General features: G+C 42.6%; 2 protein-coding genes across 3 annotated transcripts; one reads left to right on the plus strand and one right to left on the minus strand.

Annotated features, from left to right (window-relative positions):
• The first annotated feature begins 413 nt into the window (after window positions 1–413).
• Window positions 414–12,431, plus strand: cep85 (centrosomal protein 85). Of its 2 annotated transcripts, XM_041044502.1 has the most exons (14): window positions 414–538; window positions 1,479–1,538; window positions 1,643–1,774; window positions 4,955–5,748; window positions 7,173–7,303; window positions 7,444–7,561; window positions 7,685–7,870; window positions 8,378–8,530; window positions 8,637–8,791; window positions 8,931–9,048; window positions 9,777–9,827; window positions 9,915–10,022; window positions 10,142–10,385; window positions 10,488–12,431. In XM_041044502.1, exons 2-14 carry the CDS (start codon window positions 1,499–1,501, stop codon window positions 10,649–10,651), a joined length of 2,394 nt encoding a protein of 797 aa, XP_040900436.1. In that variant the 5' UTR covers window positions 414–538; window positions 1,479–1,498; the 3' UTR covers window positions 10,652–12,431. The 2 variants fall into 2 exon arrangements, with proteins under 2 accessions (XP_040900436.1, XP_040900437.1); XM_041044503.1 differs by lacking the exons at window positions 414–538; window positions 1,479–1,538; window positions 1,643–1,774 and adding an exon at window positions 1,827–4,264.
• On the minus strand, window positions 12,417–16,556 carry ubxn11 (UBX domain protein 11). Its single transcript, XM_041044504.1, has 14 exons — window positions 16,486–16,556; window positions 16,357–16,397; window positions 15,509–15,643; window positions 15,309–15,409; window positions 15,157–15,208; window positions 14,982–15,061; window positions 14,813–14,897; window positions 14,453–14,670; window positions 14,283–14,360; window positions 14,084–14,207; window positions 13,879–13,982; window positions 13,650–13,723; window positions 12,896–13,045; window positions 12,417–12,811 (listed from the first exon to the last, which is right to left on the minus strand). Exons 1-14 carry the CDS (start codon window positions 16,554–16,556, stop codon window positions 12,643–12,645), a joined length of 1,482 nt encoding a protein of 493 aa, XP_040900438.1. The 3' UTR covers window positions 12,417–12,642.
• Window positions 16,557–16,623: the final 67 nt, after the last annotated feature.

Genomic DNA, 16,623 nt, shown 5'->3' on the forward strand with positions numbered 1-16,623 from the left:
TTCCTCAGTGCCACTTACTGTTTTGTAGCCTAATTAAATAAATGTTGGAACTGTGAAAAGGTTGAAACACTTCTGAACCTTTGCGATAATCTTATTTTCTAGGTTATTCTAGCCGTTTCAATGCATCTGGGTTAGGTTGGTTCGTTTTGTTTTACTGTTGTGATATGTGGTCACATGGCCATAATGAACCCAGTCATCTTTCTGTTGCATCGGCAGGAATATTTTAAGAAGAGACTTAAAAACATTGGTGCTCTAGTTTTTCGATTGTAGTCTGCAGATGTAAACACGGTGTACGCCTTTACCTTGTAAGCAGGAAAACCTCAAACGGTTTCTGAGACATGTCTTGTCATTGCTGAACGGGCGGCGCTGTGATATTAAACAAGCGACCATTGTGTCTTGGACAGGTTGTCTGCCAGCGAGCGGAGGGGATCAGTTGGCTAGCGGAACAACAGCAGCAGCGGATGGTACAGATTCGGCTTCGGTTGCAAACCTGAAACCGAGATTTATTTCTTCATTCTGTGCTTATGTGAAACATAAGGTAAAGTAAACCTTTATGTCAGCGCCGACAATTATCTTAGCTGAAGTAATGCAAGCGAGAAAGCTTTCAGAGATTTTTTACGTTTAATGTTCACTCAGGTAGCTAAGCAAACGGCAGCGTTGTCTTAGCTAGCTGTTAGCTAGCTTGTTAAACGGAAACAGATTTGTCATGGATTAGCTAAATGGTTAACGGTGCAATACATCGCGGTACATCAAATGTGAATGTTATGTAGATGTGAAATTGTAAAGAAGTTGTCGCTTTCAAACAAGACCTGGACCTGTATATGTCTGATGTCGCATTTAGCTGATATCGTAAATTTTTTAAAAACAAATTCAGTTAAGCGATTAGTCACGTTTAGCTGACTTAGCTTGCCTTGGCTTGTTAGGCGTTAGCGAGTCGTTTCCTATATGAATTATCTGGTGAAGAGGATTAGTTTGTAACAACCAGGCTGTATCTCAGACTGCATGTATCTATCTGTAATCATTATATTCGCTTCCCACAAATGATGTACTACTTCCCGTAGCCTCTTAGGGATATAAATGTTTGTGTAACAGATTATGTAACGCTAAGACATGTGCTCATGTTGTTATTTTTGTTTGTGCCCAGAAAAGTCTGTCGAGTTTGTTTCTGGCACGTTGAGGGGCAGAAGAGTTTGATAGATGAGCAGATCAGTCATTAGCTAGCAGCTGTTCAGTCCATGAACATTCAGTGCATAATATTCAGTAAGCAAGAGAGGGCCCTTTGTTCAGAGAATATCTCAGTCTGTGATGCATCATAAAAACCATACCAGCCAACTGAATGTGAAGAATAGATTTTCAGATAGTCACTACTCTGTTGAAGTAACTAACATACATTAGAAAGTGATTCAAGGCTTTCAAAAATATTACATTTTTAGTGTCGCCAGTGTATGACGGTGTAATTTTCCCTCCATCTTTATTAGGTGACCTTGTCTTGTATGGAATGACAACCTCACAGAGATACATTGAATCCAAACCAGCAGGTAAGTTGGCACTCGTTTATGAAAATGCACAAACCGTGTCTGAGTTCAGCTTGTGCTGATAAACTCTTCTGTTTCCATTGTTCTGTTTCACAAATATAAATTAGCTCGGTTTGCTGACATGGAGTGGCAAACACCAGCTGTGTCAGAAAAGTTCCACAGCCGCTTTGGCCGCCGGCCTGGAACATCGGACAGTGGGGACACTGGTCTTGGCACCTCAGCATCTGACAGCACAGAAGGTGATGTGTTTTGCTTGTTCTTTCCCTGCATGTAGCATGTGTTGTGTAACATTGTTTTGAAGTCTGCCTGTCAGAGGTGGAGTCCCAGTTTGCACTCTATACAGCCAGGGTTGGGTGCTTTGAGGTTTTTATAATAGTCGACTGCATTCATACACGTCACAGGATATCTGTATTCTACAACACTGTTCATCATTAAACTTCTGTGCATAAAGCTGATATGAAATTTGAGAGCAGTTATATAATGTATTAGGGGGTGAGCAGCCACACTTGACCCTCTGACTCAACCCCAACCCATTTTTTGTGCTGAAGCAAGCGTGAAAACTGTCTTCACGTTTGTGTTGTTGTTTCTTATGCTATTTATAGAGTGAGATAAATGTTCATGATCCATCATGGGTGCTTTGGAGATTTGCAGAGGTAGATTAAAGTCCTACCCAAAAAATGCCCCAAGGCTCTGCGCAGCTGCCCTGGTGTTATTGCTAATTGGGAGGATGGGGCGTTGGGATACTGGGACTGGATGGCTAAATGGAAACTGGACTCACTCCTGTGGTTTGAAATGTCACTTTCAACAAGCTTTGTTTTTTCACATTACCGCAGTTTGAAATGGGCATATACCACTATATTGTACTATACTACAGTATAGTGGAAAAAATAACAGATACTTGCATCAGAATAGTTCCATGTAATGGCTGGCCATCTGGGATGGGTGGTCCCTTGTGCAACAGGAAACACTGCAAAATAATAGAGCGAAAAGCTGTCACAAGTGAACCAACACTCTACAGTTTGAGTTCATAAGGCTGATATTTATGCCCCGGCTGCCAGTTGGAAACTTTTCATAACAACTGCAAACAGGTCACTGTTTTTTCGCCCCCTGCACCAAGTTACATTTACTTGTGTTGGGTGTGGTGAAAAGCAGTCTTGCACCCCACAGTCCCAAGGATGCCCTTAACACAGAAGTTCTTTTGCCATTTTTTAAACGTTGTTGTGGATTTGTACTGGTAATTTGGTAATTGACAGGTAAATGAGGCAATTTTATAGGACCTTGTAGGACCTTGCACACCACTCCATATACTGATGTGTGTTTTTGTGCTTTGCTTGTCACCATGGTGAATTAAACAGTCTGTGCTCGCTTCTCATCTTGTGTCCAGTCACCGGATCTAAACATCACTAAACCTCAAAGGGAAAGGTGTGGAGAACAATTAGTGGTGTTAGCAGATGTCTTTTACGTCTTTCAAAGAACTGAAAACACTTCTTCGAGAGGTGTCTAGTGTTACCCAGCCAGCCCCCAACACTGCCATCACACAGCTCAGGTCTTGTAAGGCAACATTCTTAGAAGGATTGAAACTGCATTCGAGCAAATGGCAGCTGGTCTTGTTATAAAATACTTCAGATTAATTATTAGGTTTGTATTATTTCATCCAATCCTGTGCATGTTGTGTGTGTGTGTGTGGTTGTTTCTGAATACAGTTCAGTTATAGCTGTCTTTGTGTAGGAATGAATGTAACTGCTTCTTGCAGGCCTCACTTGTTTAGTTCCAACTGTTGAGCATGCTGTTGGTGCTGCTACATGTTTGTCCAGGCTCTTAAACTGACAGCAGTGCCTAGCAACATGACAATTAGCCCCAAATTTAGCCACAATAATGACCTGTTGTAGATAATACTTTATAGCATACATAGAACACAAAATAAACAGCTGTAGAAGACCAAAGCATTAATAAAAAAAAACAAAACAGGACGTTATTTTAAAATTTTAATAGCTCCGTGTTCGAAACATTCTTTTTTAAGGCTGAGATTGTTTTTGTGATATACTTTGCAAAGGCAGGAATGTCTGTTGAGCAAAGATCTAGCAGAAGTTCTTCTTACAGAGTAGTTTAGACTTGTTCTTGCCGATCATGAATCAGTGGAGCCTGGAGGCTTCTATGATATTTGAAGTTTTACCTTCCTGAAAGCTTGATGTTCTTTCCATAATACTATCGTCTTTTTACTAAAAACATTTTTTTCTCTGTGATTCAAAAAGAGTCACTTGTTTAATGAAGGTGTAGTTTAAACTTAGCAGAGAAAACATATCCCATTCACTCTTTGACTGTGGATGTACACGTGCGTGATGTGTGTTACAGTGGGAGGAGGCAAGGTGCTTAAATAAGCGGCACCCACAGATCACTCTGTAACTTGAGAGGTGGGCTATAAATACCCCTAACCTTTCCTGTGTACGCCTGTTTGCGTTTGCTCAGAGGTTGGTACAGGCTGGTTTGGCTGTTCGAGGACAATACGGCTTTGGGCACAGGGCCTGCCTGCTGCACGGCTGTCTGTCTTGGCTTCAGAAGTTGATTTGGTTAGACCAAGAAATGCAGAAGGCGGATTGCTGTTCCGATTTAAAGCGCTCTGCAGCTCAGCTCACCTCAGTTCAGCTTTAGAGAAAAAAATGCCACAGCTAATAACATGTTTGTTGCGTTCAAGTGAATGCCGGGTTTCCAGACTTCAGCAGGTCTCTCAGGTTTGTAACACGGTTGAAATCAGACTTATGTAACTTCAAACTGTGCTGATGCTTGTGGAGATGTCTGTAGGTTGGTTGTAGTGATCTTGCTGTGTTTCTGTGAACATGATGAGATCTCTGAGGTTTCCAAATGAAGGCAGTTAACATTTTTGGGCATGCTCTAATGGTGTGGATTGGGTGTGTACTCTGTAAAATTATCTGAGGGTGCTTATCTGTGAATGCTGTTGAGAGACTAATTACAAGAGTTTATGCTAATTAAAAAAAGAAGACCATTTAGTCAGCAGCTCTGTAGTAACAGAATTGTACAGTCTTATATGTACACTTAGGGATGTGGCAGATAATACCAGTTTCATTAGTGCTATTTTTTTGTTAATCATGTAATACAGATCCTTTTCTCTGCTTTCTCTCTCATTGGTTTAAGTCTATTATAAGCCTATTCCCTGGGTTGAGTCAGTCAGAGCCAGTTAATTCTTTTTGTGGTGACACCTCATCATCAAAGTAGGCCACCCATATACCCTGCTGCATCTACTTTACTGACTGAAAATAGAGAAAACTGCCTGCAGTAGTGCTCCACATATTCTGCATCGAATTAACAAGGTGCATCTGTATAGTGAATAGTGAGAGAGAAACACTGATTGTAATTTCTAATGACTTTTCCTCCTTTTTTTTTTTGTTTTTTTTTTTTTAAAGATTTCTGCAGTTCTAGCAGCAGCCCCTCTTTCCAGCCCATCCGCAGTCAGATCCCCATTCCCACTGCACATGTCATGCCATCCACGGCCGGAGCCCCGGCCTCTAAGCCCCAGTCATGTGTCCAGGAGGACTGCTTGTCCTCACTTGAGGGTCACAGGTCTTCCTCTGGCTCCAGGACCCCGAGTGGCTCCACCTCGAAGTCTTCCTCTCTCTCCAAATCAGCATCTTCGCCTAACTTGGATGCTCAGGCTGGTGTAGGAGGCGATCCTGTGGGGCCAAAGCCAGACTGCCTGAGCCGCTACCGCAGCCTCGTCAATGGACTGGACCACTCGCTTTTCCCATCAGATCACACACGGTTGGATGAGGGCCAGAGGTTTGACACTCCTGCTGTAGAACCTACTCTAAATCAGTCAGCCCTGTTGGGGGGGTTATGCCCTGATGTCAGACTCCGATTACAGACGAGCGGGATTAGAGACAGCCCAGACTGCGTGTCTGAGGCCTACAGAGGCGGCATGGAGCACAGCTATAAGGTTCTGCCTGAAGCTAGGCCTGGGGTTCCCGGCACAGCAGAAACCTCTACTCAGAGGGGCAGTCAGCCTGGTGCAGCTGGATCCGCTGGAGTTTATGCAAGCCCTCTCAGCCTGCAGACACAGGCTCTGCTGAGGGAGCATACAGGCTCCAAGGGTTATGAGCCACTGCGGCAGGATAGATGTAGTGAACTATCCAGCTGGCAGCAACAACAGCAACATAAGCAGCAACTGGAGAGTTTACGCCTTCAAGTGGAACAAATGCAGGTAAGCATTCATCCTAAAGAGAAAATCATACCACACTGATGCTAAAGAAACACAAACCTGGGAGTGTAGGGTTATTTTTATTTGTCACTGATCTTTGGGTATCATGGTATAGAGGCTAGACATTTATATCAGTCTTTCACATGATACCTTCACTGGGTGTCAAAATAAACCTGTCTTGACTGCTATGATGGTGAGGACAACACCATCATCACCATCATAGGACAACATAAAGTAAAGGCCACAGGAGTAGACATGTGGGGCATTCATTTGTTGGTGGACGTTGAAGTCTGGCCAGAAATTCAGTGTGTGACACATATAGGTCAACACAGGAGAAATTACGTTCCACTAAACAAAGCCTGAAGGCGTACAGACACTTTGTCCTATTTTAAAGCATGATTTGTCAAATCAATCAGCCAAATTAAAATCACAGGAACTTTAATAGATTTTCTGTTCTCAGTTGTTAGCTTTATAAAAGAAAATAGTTATGTTTTATTCCATGTGTAATTCAGAAAATCCTGTGCTTGCTTATTAGAAAACTCTTTGCTGCTTCACTTTTGAAGCCTGTTAAAAGCTCTTGACATGGTAAAAAAAAAAAAGTTGCACAACAGCTCTTTGCCTTTGCTCTTTGTGTTTTAAGCATTCATTTCCTCTGTGGCAGATGCTGACTTAGTGCCACTCTGGAGTTACTGTTTCTGCTTCCACATACTGTGTGCTGACACATTAACCGACACTTTATCATCGTAGCACAGTTTCTAAAAAGCTTTTACACATTTGAGATACTGAGACAAGGCAGAAGATTCAAATGCACAATCTGATTGGGGGATTTTCCAGTATGAAACCATAAGCATTGTCCTAACTATATGAGTTATCTTAAAGCTGTGATTTGAGTGCAGCATTCATTCATTTGCGGTGCTGGATGTGTTCTTCAGAGCAACAGAACACACTGACATTTGGCTGTGCCTTCACTGTATGTTGAAAGAAAGACTTTAAATAGTCACTGAGGTGGAATTACATTCTATTCTAAACAGAGACTGGCACTGCTCGATACTTCAGTTTTATTTCCTTTCTGTGATGGCCAAATGTAATTGATATTGTTGTTATTCACACACAAAACAGTATCTCTCACTGTTGTCAGATGACTGCTTTGCTTTGCTGTAGCAGTTTGAGCAGGTGTCATGCTAACCGAGGCAAGCAGCAGTTCCTGTTTGCATTTTGGTTTGTGCAAATATTTTTAGATTTGTGTTCCTCTCAACATCTGGATTTTGTGCACTTTCCACTGCTTGTAGGGCACCAAGACAAAGTCAGCCAAGCATTGTTTATTTTATTTTCTGGCATAAAACTGCACACTCTCCCATCACCTTTGCACATTTTCTCCACATGATGCAGCTCTAAGTGTCACATGCTTTTTCATCTTTTTCTCACAGTTGATGAGCTCTGGAGTGGGTCAGTACCCATCTCTGTACTCAAACCCTGTTCACCCAGAGTCCGGCAAATGGGATGCTCTGGTCAAAGCCAGTGAGAGTCTGTTAAAGGAGAAGGAGCTTATCATCGAGAGGCAAGTGAAATTTAGTATAAAAGTATTGATGTTTGTCCTGTACCCCCAGGGGCTGTACAGTGCTTTTTTCAGATTGTATTTTCTGTGTTGTTGGCTGTATTGTTGTTCTCTTGTTGATGATGGACCCGGCTCTGATTCAGGCAAAAGCAGCATATGGCCCAGTTGGAACAGCGTCTGAGGGAAAGTGAGCTGCAGGTCCATGGAGCCCTCCTGGGCAGAGGGGCTTCATATGGGGACATGTGCATGCTGCGGCTACAGGTTGGTGAGAACATGCTCTGGCTCCCACAAACAAACAACACCAAGAACCTTGTGTTATACTCTCATCACCCTTACAAACTATTTACTTCACTGAAACTTTGGTGTCACATGGTGGCTTCACAGGAAGCTCAGAGAGAGAATGCCTTCCTGAGAGCGCAGTTTACCGAGCGCACAGACTGCGTTGCCCTGGAGAAAGCAGAGGCCGAGCGCAGACTGGGAGCAGTTGAAGCGGAGACACGCCGACTAACTGACAGTCTGAAGGAGACCTGCGAGAGACATGGAGAGGAAATGAAGAAACAGGAAGAGAGGGTTTGTACCTACCTACCTAGCAGCACTTCCTAAAATATAGGAAGTGCTGGTGTGAGCATGCAAAGAGACATGAAAAATAAATGACACTGAGAAGTTTAAATGTGGATATCAGGTTTTACAAACTGTCCACTTTGTCTCTATTTCAGTGGCAAGAACTACATTTCAATTTTTTTAATGTTAGTAATAAAGAAAAGTTGTTAAAAGTTTCAAATGTCCTGCCATGGCAGTTCCAAACTCCTTATTTTGTAGGACATTGAACAGGTCCCAGGAATCCTTGTACAGGCACCACTTCACCCCCACAGGAAATGAAATGCTCTTGATAAAATCCGCGCCAAACTCAGTAAATAATTAGATGTTACATGTTACTTATAGCTGTAGACTTTAACAAAGTTGTGGTTTGTTGGAATGTGTTGTCACGTTTTCTTGCTGTGAGTTTTCTTGCTCACTCTAACCCATATTACATTTGGACCATATCATCCCGCTTATCCCATGTGCCTTTGCATGCAGATTCGCAGTCGAGACAAGCACATCAACAACCTGAAGAAGAAGTGTCAGAAGGAGGCGGAGCTGAAGAGAGAGAACCAGCAGCGTATTGAGACCCTGGAGCGCTATCTAGCTGACTTGCCCACCTTGGAGGACTACCAGAGCCAGAACAAGCAGGTTGGGACAGTTTAGCTTAATGTCATCCCTTCTGTCTGTTTTGATTTACCTAAGTCAAGGTTTTTAAATCATTAAATCTGAACATGTACCTTTTTTTTTATATCAGCTCCTGGAGGCTGAACAGCAGGCAGCCCAACTACAGGAGAAAGTAAAAGAATTGGAGGTCTGTCTAGAGACGACGTGCTCCCAACTACGGGAAAAAGACGCACAGCTGGAGGAGCAGAAACGCAGGGAGAGAGACCTGCTGACCACCATTACTGAGTATGCACACACGCAGTCTGCAGTCTGATCACCATGTACAATCTTCCCAGCAGGCATGTTTGTTCTCTTCACTCTGTGTGGACAAAGAGACAGTCGTAACTGTGCATAATGTGCTCTGTGTTTTTATTTTTGCCATCAGTATGCAGCAGCGGGTGCAGCAGGGCCTTGAGGACGGAGCCCGACTGCCTTCTCTGGATATCGAGAAGCTCAGAGGAGAGAACAACAGTTTGAGAGAGGAACAGCAAAGGCTCAAAAAGGTCTGCTGTTTAAAAAGCATCTTATATTTGAAAGCCAAGAGTGCAAGTGAATCGGTTTGAAATTACCGGTACCAAATTCAAATGCATAAATTATTCACAGTGTGCAGTCTCATTGTAGTTTTGCTGCTGATATGCTTGACCCCACATGACTTCAGCTTTGAAAAGTTGATGTGACTGAACGAGCTTAGAGGAAATTGCTGCTCAGTTAAATTTGAACCAACAAGAAGTGTTCATTTTTCTGGAAGTACGTTTCTGTATTTTGTGGTTAAAGCGTGCTGCAGCGACTGTTCATCAAAGGACAGAACATTTTCATCTTTTCTGAGTACTGTTGTTTGTCTGATTTGTCATTCCTTTCTTAGTGCAGATGCTCTCTGTAATGTTTACCGTGCTGTCTGTGCTGGTGTGTGCTTCAGCTGCAAAGCAAACGCCTCTGGTCACACACACTATTCCCACGATGCTCGTACCACAACCTTACAGTCTTACAGAGAAAGGAGGAGGAAGAAGGATGTAATTTGATATTAAAATTAAAAGTCTGGGAGTCTATAAAATGGGAGTTTCCCAGTCCTACAGGACATATTTTGTGAATGACTGTAAACAAAGTATAGCTTCTGAGCTGTGGAATTGTTAACTTTAGCTGTGCACATGGGTAAATTTAAGTTTTATAACATCTCACAGTGCTGTTTCAAGTAGGAAGTTGATGTTTTACAGCTCAGTTCTTCTTTTCACAGGTCATTGAGAAGCAACACCGAATGATGGAACAGCTTGGCTCCCAAATCCAGGTGTTTATATCTTTACAATGTTTCTGGTCACTGCCTCGTTTATAGTCTCATCTCAACACGTGAGTCATTTGTTGTTTGTGTTTGCAGGCTTTGGAGGAGCAGATATCTCAGGAAGAGAGCAGCTCTCAGGCTCTCAGAGAGGAGGTATTGGCTAAAGAGCAGAATGTGCTGGAGCTCCACACAGCCATGAAGGAGGTGAGAGAGACTGATTCATAAAAACGAACGTTTCTTTGGTACAACATGCATAGAACCTTAATTGTTCCTCGACTTGACTGTTCCACTAAGTAACGTTGATGCCGACTCCCGTGTTTCAGCTGTCAGCCCAGAACCAGGAGCTGATGGAGCAGAATCTGACCCTGCAGGAGCAGATGAGCGATCCAGAGCAGAGGAGCACCAACCAGGCGTCCTCTGCTCTGCAACCAGCCGGGGCTCGTCTCACACAGAGGCTTCATGTGGAGATCGCCACCTGCCTCAGTGACCTGCGCTCCCTGTGCAGCATCCTGACCCAGAGAGCTCAGGGACAAGACCCCAACCTGTCCCTGCTGCTTGGTCTCACAAGTAAGGACTGCTTGACTGTTACTCTTTCTCTTGTCTCTAAAACAGTACAGTGTAAATGTTAATGTTGTGAGTAGTTGTACGAGTCACATGTTGTTTTTCCAGCACCTCCACCGGTGGCAGAGCAGGACGAGGACTGGATGAGTCCAGAGGTGCTGCAGAAGAAGCTCGTCGAAGCTCAGCAACTCCGGCGAGATGTCGAGGAACTGCGCAACGTAATACTGGACCGTTACGCACAGGACATGGGAGAAAACTGCATCACCCAGTAACCTTGCCACACCCGCCCAGGTGATGGAGGACACTTGTAGAAGCCCCCCCCCCCCCATCTTCACCTCAGAAGCATCTTAAACGGGCCTGTCTTTCATGCCTAGTTACTGAATGTCAGAAAGAGGACTGGATTTTAATTTTCTTAAAATGAGGACAGAGGAAAGCCCAAATGGTTTAGCTTCTACTTCTCTCGACTGACTGAATGTCGAGTCTCAAGCCTGCCTGTAGCTCAGACCCCCACCCCACCCCGGTGAGTTCATCTATTTCTGTCCAAGGGCTAACAGAAAATAACTTACCTCTAATACTTGATCCTTAAAGCATTGTGTGCGTGCGTGCGTGTTTTTTTTGTTTTTTAAATAATGACGTTACCAAACAGTCTTATACTTTTTGTTCATTTCCAGCGGATAATTATCTGTGTAGAAGTCCCACATATATAATTTATTTAAATCTTAATTTCCCTCCTGAGGGGAATTGTCCAAGAATTGGTTGACAATCAACTGCAAATATTTTAACCTGTGCTTTTAACTGAATTCACTAGGAAATGTTACTAACGTGCCATTATTTACAATGGCCAACACGGTAACGTTAGACTCAGCTGTGAGGTATGAGACTTAACAACTGAACGGTTTAATACCAAATCAGCTTCTCACACCAACAGTCCTACAACAGTTTTATTACCAAAGAAAAACTCTGGTCGAGGCAGTTGTGCGAGTCTCTGAATGTTTGTGAACGCTCCTCTCTGCTGCAGACCTTGTTCTGAATGATTACCAACATGTGCCTTTCTGTCACGTTTGCAACCACAATGCTGATTCATTTAAGACCAACCACAAAGGGCTGTTTGCAGCGGACTCTTCCATTATGACTTTTCTCTCAGTGTGTCAACCAGTAGGATAGTCAATACATTCCCTGACTCTGAATGTAGCAGATAACTGCGGGCCGCGTCGCAGAGTTTGTGGAGGCCCCTACACTGTTTTTGTTCCCAGTAGATAAACGAAGTTAAGTAAAACTCATTAGTCTGGGTGATCTTTGTAGAATCTGCTCTGTGTAGATGAATAACTTCACAGCATACTGTACATTTCAGTCGATGATGGCTTCGACAGAGTGGTTAAGTGTTTGATAAATGTATGCCAGAGATACAGTATTAATCTTCAGTATTATTTATTTTTCTTGTTTGCATTGACAATTCGGTGTGAAAGCGTTTTGGGTCCTCCTAATGTGTTGCTGTAATAATGTGCTAATGTTGTTTGAGCAAACTTGGCATCAACATTGTGTAAAGGTCCCATGAAGTGGCTTTTAGATTGTAATTTTCTTCTGTGGTGTTCGATATGAGACCGCTGAGGTTAATTCGCTCTCTTCAGGTGAAAGAGGGACACGATTTAATCCCAAGCGCCGATGGCGGTGGGAGGGGTTGGCTGGATCACCCCTAAATCACCGATCACATAGTACCGGTTGGAATTTTATATTTGCCCTGATTTCAGGATAAGCCATTTAAAAATAAAACTTGACACTTTACAGGAAGAGAGATGGATTTTAATATAAAAATATGCAACAAAGACTTTTTTTTGAGAAATTATACAGAACAACACACCCAGGGACACACAAGCCATTTTTCATTTCATGGGACCTTTAAACTCGAGTAGCACAAGATTTCTCTTTGGAAAGTCAGGTTCCGCATGCCTTAACATCTCAAACGTTTTGCGAAAGGGAAAAAGATGTTTATATTTTCATACTTTTGTCTTTGTTTGTATTTGCATATTTTAGAAATAAAGATTTTCATTCAAACATTCTGTTTCGGTTTTATTTGTTTCCAATTTCATTTGATTTCACTGTCATTTTTTTTTTAATTTATTTTTTTTTTAACTGCAGTATTTTTATTCTCTCTGTGCAGAACACCACGAGGTATCAGCAGATACCCTGAGGTGAGGTACTGGAACTGGTATCGCAAGAGAAAAAGTTGGAACCCTCTGTATGGTGTAAAGTCTGACGTAACTTTTTACGGGTTCATTTGTTTGGCTCCGGCCAATGAGTGAAGGTGTTCTCTCTTCCGCAGCAGCAGGGTAGCATTAGTGGTGAGTCCGTACGATCGGAGCGTCCTGCTGTTGTCGTCATAGCAGCCCCGTGGATACGAGCTGATGATGTCATAACCAGGGAGACCTCCGCCTCTGTGGTGTGAAAAACACAAGCAACCACATGGTTACGAAGAGAGACGCTGACAGGACAAATTGGACAGGAGGATGCGGTCTCACCTGTGCTTGTCCAGATATTGTCGCAGGTGGCCAACTGTTTCAGAGAAGCACATTTTCAAGATGTAAGTATGATTCCCATCCTCGGACTTCACCTTGAGCGTGATGACATTGTGGGCTGACGACGGCCGCTCAGAGCTGAACGTCTGCAGCCTGAGAGTGAAAAGAGACCAGAACACAAAAAAACTGTCAGCTAATTAAATAACTTCCTGCACTAATATGTAAGAAAAATCTAATGAGTTAAAGCTGACATATTTATTGCTGATAATATAACACTGCAAAACATTACATTAACCAAAACATTGGCAACTGCAGTGTGAGGCACTTCATATAATGATGTTTTCGGCTGGTCCCAGACTCCTTAAGGAGGTCACAGATCTGAATCCTGGACTCTGTCACAAGCTAACGAGTGCTGGACGTTCACGGTGACCTGCCCTATTTTTCAGACGAGTGCATACAGTAATCTCCACAATCTCGACGATGAGCCATCGTTGCCAAAAACAGGGTTTTAATCAGCCTTTACATCATGCACTGTGTGCTTGGATTTAGCAGTTCCTTTTAACCCCTTAAACCCTGTTTTTTTGGTCTAATTTCTACATAGTTGTAAAGTTGGTCAATGATTTGCACACACTGTTGTATCTGGACATACTGAGTGATGCTTATACTGAGTCACATATTAAACCACAGATAAATAATTATTAAAAAATAAAATAAAATAAAGTGTGCTTATGTAATGAACAATGAAATTTTTGAATACTTCTCTTTCATCGCCCGTAGTGCTGCTGTGTCTATGAGGATCACGGAGTCACTGCTCTGGGCTTCAGATGAACCCTAGAGAAAGTGCTTGTTAGATGATGATCATTATATTAAGCACAGCTACAGACACACTATAGTGATCATCTGCAAGAGCGCACACATACACAGACACACGGGGCCTATGAGTATAACCACTTTTGGAATGAGGTGGATCTTTGCTGCCTTCTCACCTGCAGGGCTGCTCTCAATGAGTCCCTGATATCAATCACTCGACCAGCCTTGACCACCCTCTTTGGCAGCCTGTTGAGGAACTGATCCATGGTCTGTTTCTTGCCTGTGAACCAGAAGAAAACATGAAAATCACAATGAAAACAAAGGATTTCCACCACAGTTTTGATTTTTTAAGAGTATGTGAGTGATGTAGGCAGGACAGACCAGGTATTTGATAGCTGGCAACATCTGATGATCCATCTTTCCCCCCACAGACAGCCTGTCCTTCACCAGGAAATTTATCCCACGGTAGCCTGAAGATAAATTCCTCCTCTCGCAAGTCATGAACCTGCACAATAAGTTCCTAATAAGTCACAAATTTGCACATTTGCTGCCAGACAATGAGAAAAAAACGGAGACTCACCTCAAAGGGAACACCATCTGGAAATCTTTCCTGAAGCTCAGATGGAAAATACCCGTCCATCAGATCTTGCATGCACTGCTGCACAGATCAAAACCAGAGAGTTTGAACCATCAAAGATTTTAAAGCTTTAAAGAATGCCTTTTCTCCCTGTGCAGTTTTATTTTGCAAACCTGGGTGCTTTGCTCCTGATAAGAGCGGAAAGGACCATCAAACATGACAATGCCGTTGCAGTAAAGCCTCAGTTGAATGGGATCCTTTTTCGCCAGCTGTGCCCCCGTGGCTGTCGATTGCACATAAGACTCTCCCTCCCCTGCGAGTATGTTCAGCTCCCTGATCCTCTGCAGCACAAGGTCAAAGTTCATATGGAAACCCTTGACCCTGGAGGTGCCTGCAGGGGAAAGATATACAACATGTTAGGAATCATTTTAAGTAGAAGATGCAGAATTATAGCTCTGTGTAGTAGATGAATGTAAGCAGCAAAGCTTACATTCCTATAAAGAGGAAAGCAACCAACTGCCAGAGGCCTCTACCTGAGCTGTGTGTCTGTTCACACCCAGCTGAGTCACTGTTCTCCTCATCTCCCACCCAGATCAAACCATAGTCATTTAGAAAGCCCTGCAGAAGAGGGACAAGCAGAATTCAACGTGGTGTAATCACAATAAAAAGACATTAATGAAATGCTGTATTAAATCAGCTTGCCTCCATTTCATGCACTTGATTCTGCAGTTGCTGGCACCTTCTTTCAAGATCATCTCTGCCACTCAGATCATGTGCACTCTCTAATCCACACATAGGCAGGATGAAGTCAAAATCATTTCACCTGTATCATCTATTTATATCAAACTCAGGTCTGTAACATGTTGAAGGTTATTACCTGATTCTTTCTGAATCCTCAGCTTCTCCTCCAAAACAGAGATCTTTTTATTCTTTAGAAGAATGAAGAAAGTATAAAGTGGGAGTAGGACATGTTTCGATAATGTATGTTACTACAATTCTATTATTTATCTGGAGGAGGTGCGAGCTCACCTTGCACTCGATCTCCCGCGCTTGGCTCCTCACTGTTTTCTCCAGCAGGGTCACCCGCTGCATCATGGCAGACATGAGCTCAAAGTCACTCGGTGGAGCACCTGATCATCAGAGCTAGAGTTAGATCTTTCATTTGTGTAACAGGAAATAAAAGAAGAGCCACTTGGCTTTGGAATAAAGAGCTTTGTGTTAACTCGTACTTTTCTTTAACGGGGCCTTTGACTTTGAAGTGGAGGCGTCGCTGGCTGGAGGGCGAGAGCGTTGGGGAGGATTTGGATCAGATGACTCATCATCATCATCGTCATCGTTACCATCAACCAACGCTGCCTGAAATTCTGAGAAATAAAACACACAAAAATAGGTGAACGTCTCAGAAGGGATTAAGAAAGAAGACATAGCTGGATATTTATTAAAAATCAATTTGTCAAAGTAGAGTGATAACCAGAGGTGGAATGTAACTGAGTACATCTTCTCAAGAACTGTATTAAAGAAGGTACTTCACTAAAGTATTATCTTTTCATGCCACTTTATAAGAAATATTGTCGTATTTATTAGAGCTGAAACTAGACAGAAAATTAGCTGAAAATCTCTTCAGAAGTCATTTTTTATGCAACAATGCCAAACTTTTTATGGTTACAGCTTTGTCAAATGTGAGAATTTGCTGTTATTTTTTTTTTTTTTTCTTGTTGTGATTTTAATTATTTTGTTTTATATTCACACGTAGGGTGAATGTGTCACAGTGGGCTTTGGGAAATTGTGATGGAATTTTTCACTCCTTTTCTGAAGATTTACAAACAAAAAAGAAAAAAAAAAAGAAAAATAGAATTCCACTCCAACCAGCTACAGAAGTACTAATAATCTAATGTTATATAAAAGTGCAACAGACATTTTGTCTGCATTAAGTATTTACTTGTGATACTTTCAATAATTTTTTTTCTGATTATACTGACATACTTTTACTTAGGATTTGGACACTTCCTTCACCACTGCTGTTTTAGTGCACTGCTCTGCCATTATGTTTTTTAGCATAAGATTTGTCCAGCCCTACCTTTGAACAGATTCCTCCTGAAAGGCACCTTTTGTCTGCCCCTGCAGGTCAAAGACAGTTAAATGTTTGAGTTCCCTATTTGTGACAATAAAGTTACAGTACTGTCCTTGTGTCCAGTGAGTGACCTACCATTGCTCACCCAGAGGGCTCTGCAGTGGAGTGCGCCTTGTTTTCTTCAACATGGACAAAGGTGAGCTCATTTTACCTGAGACAAGACACGCACTGCACGGAAACTCCTAAACCTAAATGTCCCGGTCCGGGTCTGTC

This window comes from Toxotes jaculatrix, chromosome 8 (assembly GCF_017976425.1).
Source record: "Toxotes jaculatrix isolate fToxJac2 chromosome 8, fToxJac2.pri, whole genome shotgun sequence".
Classification (NCBI taxonomy): Eukaryota; Metazoa; Chordata; class Actinopteri; family Toxotidae; genus Toxotes; species Toxotes jaculatrix.